Raw genomic sequence first — 14,743 nt, 5'->3', positions numbered from 1 at the left:
CTTGTTTTGTTTTCTTTACACAAATGTGATGGCAGCTGAACATGTTGGTCTCATGTCAGAATAAACACCAGAGACAATTTTACATCTTCATAAGACCTCATAAGATTTCCATAACTTCTTATCATTCTGTGCTTGAGCGCTATCAGCCTTCTTTAAATAGGTTTGACTTTATAATAAATAATGAAATGGATGCAATTTATGAGAGGATTTACTATGAGATGTTATCAAGGCTTCAGTGGAGGCACACATAATGCACTGTGGAAACAACTGTCCCCATGGGGATGATAAAAATAATCTATACTCCATGTCTGGAAGGGGCTATAAACTTGCACCCACCCCGGGGGTCTAAGCCAAACAAATACAGTAGTGAGTTGTGGGTCACAGAGCAATGCATTTTATTGTATCATCTCATATGCAAACAGTACTTCTTTTTTTTTTTTTTTTTATCTGCAGAAAACAAACATGCAAACAACCCTGCTTTTACTAATATAAGCTTCCAGTTCTTCTTACCTGGTTTCTATTCAGATTTGCACATTTACACTAATAGAAGATCCTGTGTTGGCTCCCTGTTGAGGCAGCCATTGACTTCCGTTTGATCCATTGACTACAGCAGTCAGTCACACACTCGGCTTTATTACAAATGCAGCCACGGTGAGCTCAGACCACCGGTGTATTCTTAAACCATTATTTTTATGCTAATTCTCTCCCTCTGTGTTGTTGTTGTTGTCATTTGGTCTCCAGGCTCCCTGTTTCCCGTCAGCCTCAAGGGGGGAAGTGAGGGCTATAAAGCGTGTGTTTTTATTTCACACCTCTGCGTCTCTCGCACCTACGCTTCCTGAACTCTCGCGTCTCCTCTCTCTCTGATGCTGCGCGAAGAGGAAAGCGCGTCTCTTTGAGCTCGTGAGAAGATTGACGTTGTGGTTGTTTTTTTGCTGTAGTCTGGTTAAAAACTTTGTGTCAAATGTCATATTTTCCACAATTGAGAGTTTTGTTGTCAGATTGGATAAGGTGCACTTTTAATCGGAACGACATGAGTTTTTAGAGGCATCATCTGATCACAGAGTCAATCCAGGACATGCAGAGGTTTGGACAGACTGTCTTTGTCTAGGCTGTTTAGAATAAAGATAAGACTGTTGGACAGGGCAGGTGTAAGCAGTGGTCTGTGTGCAGGTAACAGCCTACAGGTGGGATGGGTGTAGCTGTTTGGGGGGGGGGGGGCTTCCAGCTCAGACCTCTCAGATGTGGGTGGCTGACCAGAGGAATGAACCCACACTACAGTAATCGCGATGACACCAGCAGCAGCGAATGGAAGATTGTGTGGGGGGGGGCGGGTTGGTGTCGGGGGATTTCTCTCATTTCACCATCCTGACAGCCCGCCTGAAACCCACACACTCACTCACTCCTCCTCCACTCAATGGGACATCTGACACCCCACCAGCCCCCCAGCTGCAGAGGCTCAGCGAGGATTTACTGAACAGCCAAAGTCTTTTAACTCTCTCTTAATTCAATTCAGCGCCTTTAATGGCACAACTGCTGATCAGACACAATGTGGCTGCAGCCGTGTGTGAAATGCAAATGATTGTCACGTTTTGGTTTTTTTTTTACAATTCACAAAATCATACATATTTGAGATAATGTCAATCGAACAAAGCTGAGAAGTTACAGTGGTACTAACATTTTCTTTTTTAACCAAATCAGTCAGAGTTGCATTGAAATTAGCATGAACACACTCACTATATTCTACATAATGTCTGCTTACACACTCAGATAAGCAGGGTTGTAAATGGGGAAGTTTATCAGTGTATTTTACTGCATGTGATACAGAATATAGTGAGCCACCTTCTATTGTCACAAAAAAGGGTTTGAAATGAGTTCCATGCTGTACTTAAAGGAGATGTTCACAGGTTTTCAAGTCTACTCTCAGGCCCATATTGTTTGCTGTGATCATTCCTCCTGTCTGTACCGACTGTGAAAAGATCCATTAACACGAGTCCTGTGAAAGTGATGAGTGGCAAAATCCACAGTCCTCGTTAAAAGAGGAGTTAACATGCTTTCTGAAGTTCAGCTGCAGCAAACACAGATACAGTTGGTATTCTCCAAAGTTGCTGTCTTTTAGATATAAAAGTATCAGTGTTCTGTACTGTATGATCAAAGTGTCTAATACATTAACAAAAGCAAAATGATATAGATTCATAATGAAATCAATGTAATCATACAAAGATATAGAATTAGATAAATAAAAAGTAATGTAGTCATCATCAGTGTACTTAGGTCAAAATGGGTCCACTGGGCACAGAACCAGCCCCAACCCCCCCTCAGCCCCCCACAGCAGAACATAGCACACCGGTCATGTAGTGATACCTGGAATCGAGGTGACACAAAAATACCTACATCTCCTAACATCCCATAATAATCCTCCATGACCTGTCCATCAGCAGCGCTATGGCAACAGAGGATTAATACTAACTTAATATGTTTTTTGTTTTCCTGCAGCTGTTTCACTATCATCTGATAATTATTTATATCTTTGTAGCTATGTATAGTCGCATCGTGTTTCCATCCAATATTATCCATCTATAATCCATCTACACTGAGAAATCAGAAAAAGAAAGGTTGTCTTTGTTTTTTGTTTTCATATACATGATGACTTTTTTGAGTATACTCAAGGTTGCTCTTCTAGTGTGAACTCATAATGCACTGTTATGGATTAGTATGAAATATGGAATTAGGACGCAGCTTATTCCAGCCCTAAAGTCTTTACTCTGTCAGAGGTTTCTCTTTTAATGTGGCTGTTTGGATTTTGCAGCCAATTAAGAAGTAACCGCTTCCATCAGGTTGACATTTAAAGACTTTCAAATAAAAAGGGCAAAACAAAGATCTTAGTCCAGTTTTCAGAGAAACTCCTCAGAAGCTCAGAATGGTGCAACTGTTCTTCTGTTTCCACAAGTGGCACAAGGTTAAGTTTTTCCCTCACACTCCTGCCCTGCCCAGCTCAAATGTACTATACGAGTGCCAGTGGATGCCAACTGCATACACACATATAAACACGCGCACACACACGCACACACATACACACACACACACACACACACAGAGAGCAGCCTCACCCCATCTTACCCAAACCCATTCATTCACCAACTGGCACTGATATTGTCATTTGCAGGGACAAGGATTGACCAGCATTAACTTTCAATGCAAACAAAACCCACAAAGGTCAGCTCTCCTGCCAACACACACACATACACATATACACAAACACACACACACACACACACACACACACACACACACACTCTCACACATCCCAACACACATGGCAGTAACAGCATGAAAGACAATCCCCTTGAGAAACGGGAGTATTTTGCGCCAAAAGCTCAAGGAGGGAAATCGCGTTAAGTGATGTGTAAAACCTCCGTAAAAAAGTAGATAAATTGAATGCAGCTAAAATTTCCTATTATGTCCCTTAATGTTTAGGGGAGGGGGGGGGGGGGGTGTAAAGGCTTGACATCAGAGGCCGGGCTGTCCCACAGAAAAGCAGCTTCTTCGTAAAGAAAGGAATTTGTCATTCAAGCTCCTAAACTCTTAAATCTCCTCTAATACTGTACAATCAGCAGCCTGTAATGTTCACAGAGCGGGTCTCTCTCTCCACTCAGACTTCAGGCTCTGCTCCGATTTTACGCCTCCTCTCTGAAGAGGAAAAACAATCTGGGTTCCCAACCGTGTGTGTGTGTGTGTGTGTGTGTTGTATGCTGTATGTGCTGATGGGGGTCTGTATACCTCCACCTACCCTTCCTTCCTCTCTTCCCATAGTGGTAATGTTTTGGCTAGTGGCTCTGAAAGCCTTTTGAAGTCACTGGTGTTATCTTGGTGTCAGCTGTGGCGAGGATGGTCAAGGTGGGAGAACGACACACTCTCTTTCACACACACACACACACACATACACACACAACCTCTTACTCTTTGGGTGGACAACTGGAGCCGTTAAACGAAGTCATACGTTGTGTTTTCCCTGTGTTTGAAGTGTGTGTCTTTGCAGTCACACCTCCTACTTCACCATATACAACTGTCTGCGAGAGCATGGGCTCGTGACAGGCTTGTTTGTGAATATATATGTGTTTGTGTGTGTGTTTGTGCGTGTGTTATGGTGACACATCCACACTTCACGGAAGACTAGAAATAGCACGTTTTCTGTTTTTACTTCTCATTTAAGTGTTTATTGGCAGTCACCACATGTGAAGAAAGTCAACATGATCATCACATTCAGATATGCAGGCAATCCATTCATCCATCCATTCATTAGCAAGTAAACAGGAAGTTACAGTAAGAGCAACGTTAGCAATTTGTGTGCGTGCGTGCTCATATTGGTGCAACGTGTTGAAGCAGAATATTTTTGAATCCACTCATACACACCCTGATGGTGGTTGGTTATATGAGTTATAGTTTTGTTTCCCAGAAGGCCTTCCAAACCCAGAGAGTACACACACATGCGTGCACACTCACTCACTCACTAAGTATGGAACATGCTGTCAGCCCTGCATCATTCAAACATTCAAACTGTTGGAGGAAGAATTACGGAGAGAAATAAGGTGACGGCAAGAAATTGGAGGAAATATTTCCATTCCACACAGGTGGTCATCATATTTCCCCACAGCCACTTGTTTTGTATATTTAATCTTGTATATTTATAAAAAAATGTGATAATTCTGCAGCCTCAAGAGTTTTTTTTCCCTCCTGTTTTTTGGACTTGCAGCGCAGTGACAGGCCCATTTTTTCCTTTGATTGCAAACACGTCCGATTTTTACAAATACTCCACTGTTCAGCTGTGGAAACTGACTTATTTAGAATTATTTATATCAGTTTGAGTTTTAGCGAGGCTTTTGGATTTAATTATTTTGGATACAGGGACACACACCGCTACGAGTAATGGTTTTTCCCCTCATGCCACGGCAGCACACAATATTCCGAGCATAGGGTCTCCACGTCATAAACATGTGTTGTTGTAGAAAGCTGTGTTTACATTTCTGGAAATCAGGTTTCATCAGCGGAAATCTGGCTGTCATAATCATGTTCATATTCTAAAAATTCCCATACCCTGGTTGAGGAAATCGGGTATTTTAAGAAATCATGTTGGTTCAGACAGCCAGCAAGGACTTACATCTAAACACATTTCTTAACCCAGGTTACTTCTGACTTCTTCTTACACTTCTTACACTTAACAATAGCTTGTGCACTAACCAGACTCTCAATTTAACTATTACTTTTTGTGACTCCACTGTTCTAGTGATTACAGCTCTTCTCAACCAGTAACCATCATAATAATCCAAGTGAAGTGATTAATGCTAAAATCCCCCAAAGGAAAAGTAATATCTAGAGCTCAAGTTCAAATTGAACTGTCTTAAGTGGAGATTTACATAACACGAAATTAATATAAGTTGCACAAACCAGTTCTTGTTCCAAAACATTTACACCCAGTATCTGTCAGGTATAGCGTGGGTAACTGAACCAACGCCCAATGTTACATTAGCTAGCAAATATATGATTTAAGAGTGAAAGAGATTTTATTTTAAAGATCAATATATTTGACCTGAGACTTAATAAACTGCTGTTTATAAAGATGAAATAAGTTTCGAAAGAATTCCTCAAATCACGAACACGTTACATTACGTATTACAAACATTATACTAGCTAAATTTTCTAACCGCTAAGTTAGCGCACAACGGATATTAGCCGCTCATTCGAAACAGCACTTGAAAAACACATTTCTCCATATATGCATCCATAGATAAAACAAAGTCATACCTTCATTTATAAACGTCAAGATTAAAATATCACAGTAGCTACACACATGACTAGAGTCTGAACTAGCTAGGACATTCCTGAAGATTTAACCTGATTTAGTAAATCACTAGCTTGAATAAGCTAGCTAACAGAGATGGATTTACAAACCCAATCCCGCACTATGCGCCTCCTTCTCAGAAAGCTTTTGTTTTGACTTTTGAAATTGTACAACTTAGCTGTTTCCTCAGGTCAGTTGTATACCTGACCTTTTACCTCATAATGAGCTTGTGCATGACCTCAGATCCCAGGGCAAAGGTCCTCTAGTCATTCTTAAAGTCTAGAGGAACCATTAGTGAAACCAGTGGGCCAGCTGACAAAGTGGCTTCGTGATTTAGGATTGGCACCAGATCTCCTGAAAATGAGCCAAGGGGGGGAAAAACATGTTAGTCACATGCACCAAGGCTGATTGTGATTTGGACAAAGATGATTTATGATCTGTCAACATGTTGTTCATTCATATTCTGGCTGTGTTCATTCACCCTTGCTTCTATAAACCATGTTTCTATGTCTTAGAATATAACACTATGTACAGATTGTTTTGTATAAATGCGTGGTCTCTGTTCTCAGATGTGGCAGGTGTGTCCGTGTGTCCTCCGGTAGCTCTGGACTTGGGCGTGGGGCTCCTGTGTCGGCTGTTTGAGATGTGGCAGCAGGTACCAGCGGGTGTCCTCGCTCTGACGGAGTGGCTGCTGGGAGAGGACGAAGGAAACGAGGAGGCAGGTGCAGACGAAGCATCCGGTCTGGTGAGAATCTGCCACGTTACTCTGTCGTTTGTTATTCGGGATCAGACTAACTCCAGTGTCCAGGAATGTGTCTTCGCGAGCTCGCAGCAGATACATCGTCACAACTTGTATTACACTTTGGTACAAGAACATCACAAACAGTACAAAGGAACAGAGCGGGATATTTCCAAGAAAGTAGACTATATGTCCTTTGGGGGATTTCCATGACTTTTGTAGGCCATAGGTCACCAATTATTTCTTTTTTTTTCTTTCTACTGAAGACTTTACAGACACTTTTTAACAGCTGTGAGGCATCATAAGGCATGACTTAACCAAGATAAGCCGTAAATTGCGACATGCTTTTGGCCCTGTTGCTGAACTATCTTCATTCAGTTATTTACTTGTCACACAGAGCATTACTAGTGACAAAACCTACTGAAAAGTCCAGGGTACTATCTTCTTAAAGCTGCAACAATCAATACTTTTATATTAACTATGTCAAATTACTTTGTGTAATGTGAAAGTTGTTCCTCAAAGTGTTTTTGGAGAGTTTTAGAGTCTTTCAGCTCATTGTTTTGGTTTTATGGTCCACAGCCGTAATGTTCTGGTTGACTCTTTGGCTCTCATCAACATAGTTTCCAGCAGCTGTTTGCTAACATGTTGTTGTTAACCATATCAATTCTATAAGATGATAGTAAAAAAACAGTACTGCTTTATATCAAAGTCCACTAAACTGACTATTTTGCTCATCACCAGGATGAAGAGGACTTCCTGTTCGAGAAGGGCGATCTGAACCTTTGGGCCGAGCCTGTCCAGTGGGTGAAGCTGCTTCACAGTCACCTCAGCTCCCTCATCCTAGCCTACAAGCAGACCCCAGACTCAAAAACTGCAGAGCAGGACCAGCTCCACCAGATCCACACACTGTCAGCACAAGCTAAAGCTAAAGCCCTTATCTCCCAGCAGGCCCTGGACTCCCTCCCTGGCCTCCCCCAGTTCTCCTGCACCATGGAGCACGCCCGACTGGTGTTGCGACAGCAAAAAGCCGATCTGGCTCTGGATGTGCTGCAGAGGCTCAGGTAGAGGTCAGCAGGCTTTTGGTTCAGGTAGCACCAATTGTTTCAAGTAAGAGCTCCTCATATTTCAATAGAGGAAAAAGTTATCAGATAAATGAAAAAGTTCAGTGAACCAACACAGACTGGCTTTGTGGTCGAGTCTTTTTATTATCACGCTAAGGGAATGAAGGAATGAACTGGGGTTTTTTTTACTCTGTACTCGCCTTTACTGTAAGTCTTACAATGTTACACTCATTGATCCAGATGTATTTTAATTTGTATGTCTTTTGAATTAAATATTATGTCTGAAATGATCTCCTTTTGATTCCAGTCTGCTATTTTTCCTACAAGAAAAGGCATTATTGTGCCACACAGTCATCTCAGTGTATAGTAATATTAACAATGGTATATGATGGTTGACCTGGCAGCACCACAGTCTAGAGAAATGCAGCTCATTGTAAAAAAAAAAAAACGTAACAATAATTCAGCCCGAGCTTGTACAAAACAACACTTGATGCTCTGTTCTCTTATCAGTGGGAATGTGTCACACGACAAACTTCAACAGTGTCAGCATTGAAGCGCCCTGGCCGCTCCGTTTCTCTACATGTCTACCAGGGATTTAAGGTTGGAGCTACGCAACAACACGGCGCCCAAAAAGCTTCGAGCACAAACTTCAATGGCGCGATTGTGCAGCCGAGACCGGAGCTTTTACGGCCGAGGCATGGGATCGTCAAAGTGTTTTCACTGACACGTCACCAAAGTTGTATTTCACCATAAAGCTTCAACTTCTACTGTATGTTTATACGAGGTGTTATTTTCCTGTGATATTTAATTTACTGCAGGATTCTTCCCATTGGACTGTGTTTTTACGCTTCCCTCTAGTTTTCCTGGTTATGTAATTAGGAGGACAGCACAATGAGCTACTGTCCTCTCTTTCTTTCTCTCTCTCTCTCTCTTTCTCTCTCTGTGTACACATGTGTCAGTGTGTGTGTGTGTGTGTGTGTGTGTGCGTGTACTGCCCTCTCATACAGCTGGACCCTTCTCCCTCCCTGGTAGCCATGTTCCCTGTTACAGTAAAACTGACGTAATGTTTTGGAACAGCTCAACATCCCCCCCCAATAAAAACAGAGCCGTGTGATGGGAGAGCGGTTTCTGCGGACGAGGACATGTTCAAGGGATTTCTCAGGAGCCTCGCCGCGTCTGTCCTTCACATTAAACTATTTATCACAACTGCAAAGCGCAAATAGTCCTGGGGCAGCCCTCAACCTAATTTTAGGGTTTGGTAGTAGTAGATTCCAAGCTCTTATGTGACTTGTTTTTTGCCTGTTGCTACTACCCCCCCCCCCCCCACCCCCCCTCCTCTCTCTCTCTCTCTCTTATTTTTTTTCCTCCAACATCTTTCCCTCCCAAACCTCTCAGCTCTTGAGTGAACATTCAATCATGTCACAGAAAGAAAAATTATATTTTCATCCTTTTTTTTTTAATAACCCTTCTTCCAATTATGCTCTGACATGGAAAGGACTTGCAATTTCTGGTGATATGTGCTGAACAACCTTTTTTTTTCAACACCCTCCTTAACCGAAATATCTGCCTTGTTGCAGCCCTGATATAGAGAGCACTGTCCTTTCATTGCCAACTCTGTCAACTCTGCAATCTTTCCACTGTGGTTTTCTCAAAACTTGACACAACTCCAAGAGCAGAGTGGAGTAAGTTTGACATTTTCATGTGAACATTTTGCCTTGCTGGGAAGGTTACATCATGCTGAGAAACAGGGGCAGCTTATTGCCACTGTGCTGCACTCGTCTTTGGGAGGACTTTGACAAAGGAGGAATGGGTGGTTTTGTTATGATGAGGAAGACTGGAGGGAGATGGATTTGCTTAAATGACTAAAACATGAGGCATGGTGTCAAATTCTTTACAGAAATGAGCAAAGTATGACTATTACAGCTTGAGTTTAACTGTAAATGTTGTTTCTCTTCTGCTCAGCAGGTGGCGCATCACTGCTTTCCCAGTCAGTTCCCACTCTGCTCTCACGGTCAGTTCCCACTCTGCTCTCAAGGGGGCAGTGTTGCCCTGCTGTTCCACATTGAAAACCACATTCCACCAGTCTGGTCTCTGAGATTGAGGGAAAACAAGTTAGAGAGGAACTGTGGAGGAGTGCTTTAAAATGATTCAACCAAAGTAAAAGTACCTTGCTGTTTATAGTGACTCAACATATTGTCACAGATTCTTTTCAATCTTAAGGTAACGTCCACTTTTCTTTTTTTTTTTTTAAAGCTCAGATATAAAAGTAGGTCATGTGAGCTCAGTAGGGATGAAGTGCCTGTTTCTCTGTGTGTAGTAGACTGGAATAGGCCGCTGTTGCACTGTGGAAGTTGATTATGCAACCAGCTGATTCTAAAAATTGTACTGCACTCTGCCTGGACTCTTCTCCGCTCATACTTGTGGTCTCACTCTCACCCCATCCACAAGGGAGAAGGGAGGCTAAAGGCAGAGTTTCCTTCCATTACAAATACATGTGTCAGCCTCCCAAGTGTGGTGGTCCTGTGTTGGAAGGGTGGTCATTGTCTCTTGAGGGGGGGGGTCGCTGGTTCAAACCCCCAGATCCTTTCTGGGAAGCTTTGAGGGGAGTGAGGGGTATCATTGAAGAACAACTTCCCCTTCTTTTTTTTTAAACTCACATTCAGTCAAGGAGCTTTTGAGCAATGCACCCAATCCCCCCTTCTTCCCTCCTCCTCCTCCTCTCCAATCTCCAATACACACACACACACACACACACACACACCTTCATTAGAGGACACAGGTGTGAAAGTGGTGAATGATTAAATGAGGAGAAAAGCTTGCATGCATTGTAGACTTCCCTTGATGTTACTGCATTCTTTCTCAGCGAGAAATCAAACCCCAAATGCAAAACCAACTTCCACAAAATTGGTTGTGTGATTAAGAGAAAAAAGAAAAAAAAAACTTTTGAGGGGGTGTGTTGGAGGATGATGATGATGATGGTGGTGGTGGTGGGAGGGGTTTCAAGGCGTGGTGTTAAAGAATAGGCGACCAACCGGTGAATGGAAGTTTTTTTCGGAGAGGAGGGCAGGAGGCGGCTCCTTGCAAAAGTTTTCACTGACTTGAGTTGGCCACTCCCCGCCAGGCATTAAAAAGGCCTTTGCAAACATGCTGGAGCGCACAGTGAAGCACTCTGGCTCAGCGCTTCTCAGAGGGGAGGAGATATAAACCACCTACAACTCAACAATACAAACCTACCCCCCCTTCTTTTTTTTCTCCTTCTTCTACGGACTTAAACTAAACATATCAACTTTTTAAAGCAACTTTTCAAAACTTTTCCACAACCAAAACCAGTCGTGGCACAAACTACCGCTCGTCGCATTCAAGGATCCTGCTCGGTCCTCCATGAAAGAGGGAGTGAGGCAGCAAACTTGGGGAAACGAGATGTCTGCGACCGTCTTGTCAGCTTTCTACGACATGGACATGCTTTATAAGGTAAAAAGAGAAAAAAAAAAAAGATGTGGAGTTTTGCCTCTTTGCATCCAGCGTGAAACACTTGATTGCAGCTGAAATGAGCGTGCTTGAACTTCAGTGGAGCTCGTATGATTGTTTTCAGCTGCAACAAGTAGTTGTGCTGCAGGCAAACAAAGTTGTCTTAAACATGCCATGTGCTCTAAATAGTGACACATTTTTGCATTGCTAACTCTAGTCTTTTCTTCTCTCCAACAGCAGGATAAAAGCATGAATATGAACGCCCTGCACATCAACAGCATGTTGGACAAGAAAGCGGTCGGAGCTCCGGTCACATCCCCGGGCTCCGGCGGCTCCTTCACACCGGGATTTTTCCGCAGAAACTCAACCAGCAACATGGAAGCGATGAACAACGGTAATAAATACTCCATGGGCTCCTACAGCAGTCTGAAGGAGAACACGCAGAGCAGCAACAGCACCGCCACGGCCCTCATGAACAAGGAAAACAAGTTCCGCGACCGCGCTTACAGTGAGAACGGAGACCGGGGTGTGCTGCAGCAGAAGCCCGGCTCTCAGATCAACTCCACCCGCTACAAGACCGAGCTGTGTCGGCCCTTCGAGGAGAACGGGTCGTGCAAGTACGGGGAGAAATGTCAGTTTGCTCACGGCTACCATGAGTTGAGGAGCTTGTCCCGTCACCCTAAGTATAAAACGGAGCCGTGCCGCACCTTCCATACCATTGGTTTCTGCCCTTACGGTCCCCGGTGTCACTTTATCCATAACGCAGATGAGCGCCGGCCCGCTCCAGCCGCCAACGCTAACGTGCAGGCAGGAGAGGCCAGGTCTGCTCGTGAGCTGTGCGGCTACGGCCAGAGGGATGTCTTGCCCCAGCAGCAGCTCGGCTACACCCCGAGGGACAGACCAAAGCTTCACCACAGCCTCAGCTTCTCTGGCTTCTCCACCCACCACGGACTCGAGTCCCCCCTGCTCGACAGTCCCACATCCCGGACCCCACCGCCACCCACCAGCGGCTCCTCCTGCACCTCCGCCTCCAACTTCTACGAGGAGGTGCTGTCACCCAACTCGGTGTCCTGCATCAACAGTGCCTTTGCTTTCCCCGGACAGGACTTAAAAGCCTTACTGGCTCCACTAGCCGTGCACACCCCCGGCGGCTACGCCAACAACCACTCCACCGGTGCCTACTATGGGAACATGCAGGGCGGCATGTGCCCACCCTCCCCTCCGACCTACAACATCAGCCACTTGCAGGCGCTGCGCCGCCTCAGCGAGTCTCCGGTGTTCGACCCTCCTCCCAGCCCACCAGACTCGCTCTCTGACCGGGACAGCTATGCGAGCGGGTCCCTCAGCTCTACCGGGAGCCTCAGCGGCTCCGAGTCCCCGAGTCTGGACGCTGGAAGACGTTTGCCAATCTTCAGCAGGCTGTCGATTTCAGATGACTAATCATGTTTTTTTGTTGTTTTTTTTCATATGGATTATGGATGGGCCATAGGGGGGGCTTGAGGAGTCAGAGAGGGTGTTAGAGTGAGTAAGGATCCTTATAGTGGAGGATCCATACTCAGCCCCCTCAACTCCACAGCCCTTCACCCTCTTTCAGCAGCATCCACCCTGCTGAAGTGCCTTTGAGCAGCAAGACATTGAATCCCTACCAGCTCCAGGGGTGCTGACCCTGCTCTGACCTCCCTGGAGGGGGGCAAGAGAAGAGAAATCACCCACAGGGATCAATAGAGCATCACAGTTAAAAGTGTCCTTGACCTGGCATTAGTTTAGTATATATTTTTTTCTTTGTATGTAATATAGTTGTATTAAATACTTAGATAGCAAACAGAAGGCATTCCATCAGTGCCTTGCCCAAGGGCTCACGGCAGCCCCTCTCCCTTTTTGCTCTATCAGGCAAGACACACTTTTCCTGGGATAAGATGTGTAACATGATGACTTGACAAGAAGAGACTGTAAGCGGTTTCAGATTTCCTCCCATCCTGCCAAGAATATGCCTTGATTCAAAGTAACAATTTTTTTTTTCTGTGTGTTATATAAATATATATATATTATTTTTTTTGTTGTTTTCCTCTCTGAAAGCTTCAACTTCCATTCCAGATCTGTCTTCTCCCAGCGCCACCCAGTGGTTTGTTTGGTTAGTCTAGTTTGTTGCTTTGTTAAAAAGCACTCTTGAGTGGGGTTTGTTTGGGGAAATCACTGCTGATGGTTGAATATATATTTTTTTAGCTGTTTTTGAGTGATTTACATAGCAGTACTTAACTGTCTATGAACTATTTAACTTATTTATTATGTTGTGAAAAAAGTATAGGCTACATTGGTAATTTGTGTCCATACTGTATTTATCAAGTATGATGAAGCAATAGATCTATATTCTTTTATGTTTAAATTATGATCGCCAATATTAATCTGCATAAAGTGTTCGTTCACAGTAATATATATATTTTGTTTTTTTTCTCCTTTTTTTGTAACTTCACTTTGTTATTTTTATTGTAAATGAGTAAAAAAAATCTTAATTTAAGAGAACATATGTGATATTTATTTCTTTAATTTTGTTTCCTTGTTTACGTTTTATTAAAAAAAAAAGTTTGCGGGATTGCTGTTTGCTCCTGAGGTTGTGTGTCAATGCTGTAGAAGGCTTTTTTTTTTCTTTCTTTTTTTTGGAGGATCCCTATTTAGATGTTTCTGTAGAATGTATAAACGATGTGGTTGTACAGACCGTCCAAACCGTACTTTTTTTTTTCTTTTTTTTTGTTTTATCTAGATCAGACTTCAGTGACAAAGAACCCAAGTCAATAAATTAACCAAAAAAGTATTTTTGTTTTCTCTCTGTTCGCACGAGGTCACACTGTGATTCCAGCCACGTGCTAAAGAATGTAGCAATCCCTTGTGCCCCAGTATTATTGTGTAGTGCCTATGGGGTTCACCATCTTGACATGCCTTAAAATTAACCAAATAAAGTATTTTTCCTACATGGCATCTTTTATACACCGGTTGAACTGAATGTAGTGTTGGATTCTTTTTTGTTTTGTTCTTTTTAAAGGTTGTTACCACTCAGACACTCTGACAAAAAACAACCATAACCTTTCTAAGTCCCCATTCCTCTTTTATTATTTTGATTTCCTCTTTTGTTTTGTTTTTTGTTTTGATATTGAGAATCTAGAGAGTTTGCTGGAGAGGGAAGTGGTTGAACACGTTTGGTTTGTACATAGTAGGTACAGAGGGATGCGCACTATGTACTTTTGACTACTTATCAGAAGTAAAGCTTTTTGAATGTAACAAAAAACGGACAAAAAGACAACGAGAGTTGTTAATTTTTTTTTGGGGGGGGGGGAGTCAGTTCACTACAAATTTGAGTGTGAGACTGTTAACTTTGTACTGTACATTTTTTGTAGTTCTCCCAATAAAAATCATTTTTGAAAAAGCTTCAGACTGTCGAACTGTGATTTCTTATATATTTGAGTATGATGAGATCGGGGGTTGTTTTTCTGGGGGGTGGGGGGTTTTGGCTTCTGTGACATCTAAACAGCTGATCCAGTCGAGCACAAGTGTAACAGCTCTGCTTCTCGTGTTGCTCTTTCACATAAATACGTCAGTGGTTATCACAAATAATACTCGTGCTGTGGAAAAACCCTGGAGGCACGA

The 14,743-nt window shown here is 43.2% G+C and overlaps 2 protein-coding genes across 4 annotated transcripts in view; both read left to right on the top strand.

Annotated features, from left to right (window-relative positions):
• thada (THADA armadillo repeat containing) overlaps positions 1-7,927 on the top strand; it is a 96,810-nt gene extending 88,883 nt beyond the window's left edge. For both annotated transcript variants that reach the window (XM_062430614.1, XM_062430615.1), the window contains exons 37-38: positions 6,406-6,581; positions 7,317-7,927. In XM_062430614.1, the coding sequence (XP_062286598.1) occupies positions 6,406-6,581; positions 7,317-7,640 (500 nt within the window). In that variant the 3' untranslated portion in view covers positions 7,641-7,927. The remainder of the gene's footprint in view (positions 1-6,405; positions 6,582-7,316) is intronic.
• A 2,862-nt stretch (positions 7,928-10,789) lies between these two features.
• On the top strand, positions 10,790-14,524 carry zfp36l2 (zinc finger protein 36, C3H type-like 2). 2 transcript variants are annotated; one of them, XM_062430520.1, is made up of 2 exons: positions 10,790-11,107; positions 11,345-14,524. In XM_062430520.1, exons 1-2 carry the CDS (start codon positions 11,018-11,020, stop codon positions 12,542-12,544), a joined length of 1,290 nt encoding a protein of 429 aa, XP_062286504.1. In that variant the 5' UTR covers positions 10,790-11,017; the 3' UTR covers positions 12,545-14,524. The 2 variants fall into 2 exon arrangements, with proteins under 2 accessions (XP_062286504.1, XP_062286503.1); XM_062430519.1 differs by having other exon boundaries at positions 11,342-14,524.
• Positions 14,525-14,743: the final 219 nt, after the last annotated feature.

This window comes from Scomber scombrus, chromosome 12 (assembly GCF_963691925.1).
Source record: "Scomber scombrus chromosome 12, fScoSco1.1, whole genome shotgun sequence".
NCBI classification, from domain to species: domain Eukaryota; kingdom Metazoa; phylum Chordata; class Actinopteri; order Scombriformes; family Scombridae; genus Scomber; species Scomber scombrus.
This window is presented reverse-complemented; position numbering and strand designations above follow the sequence as displayed.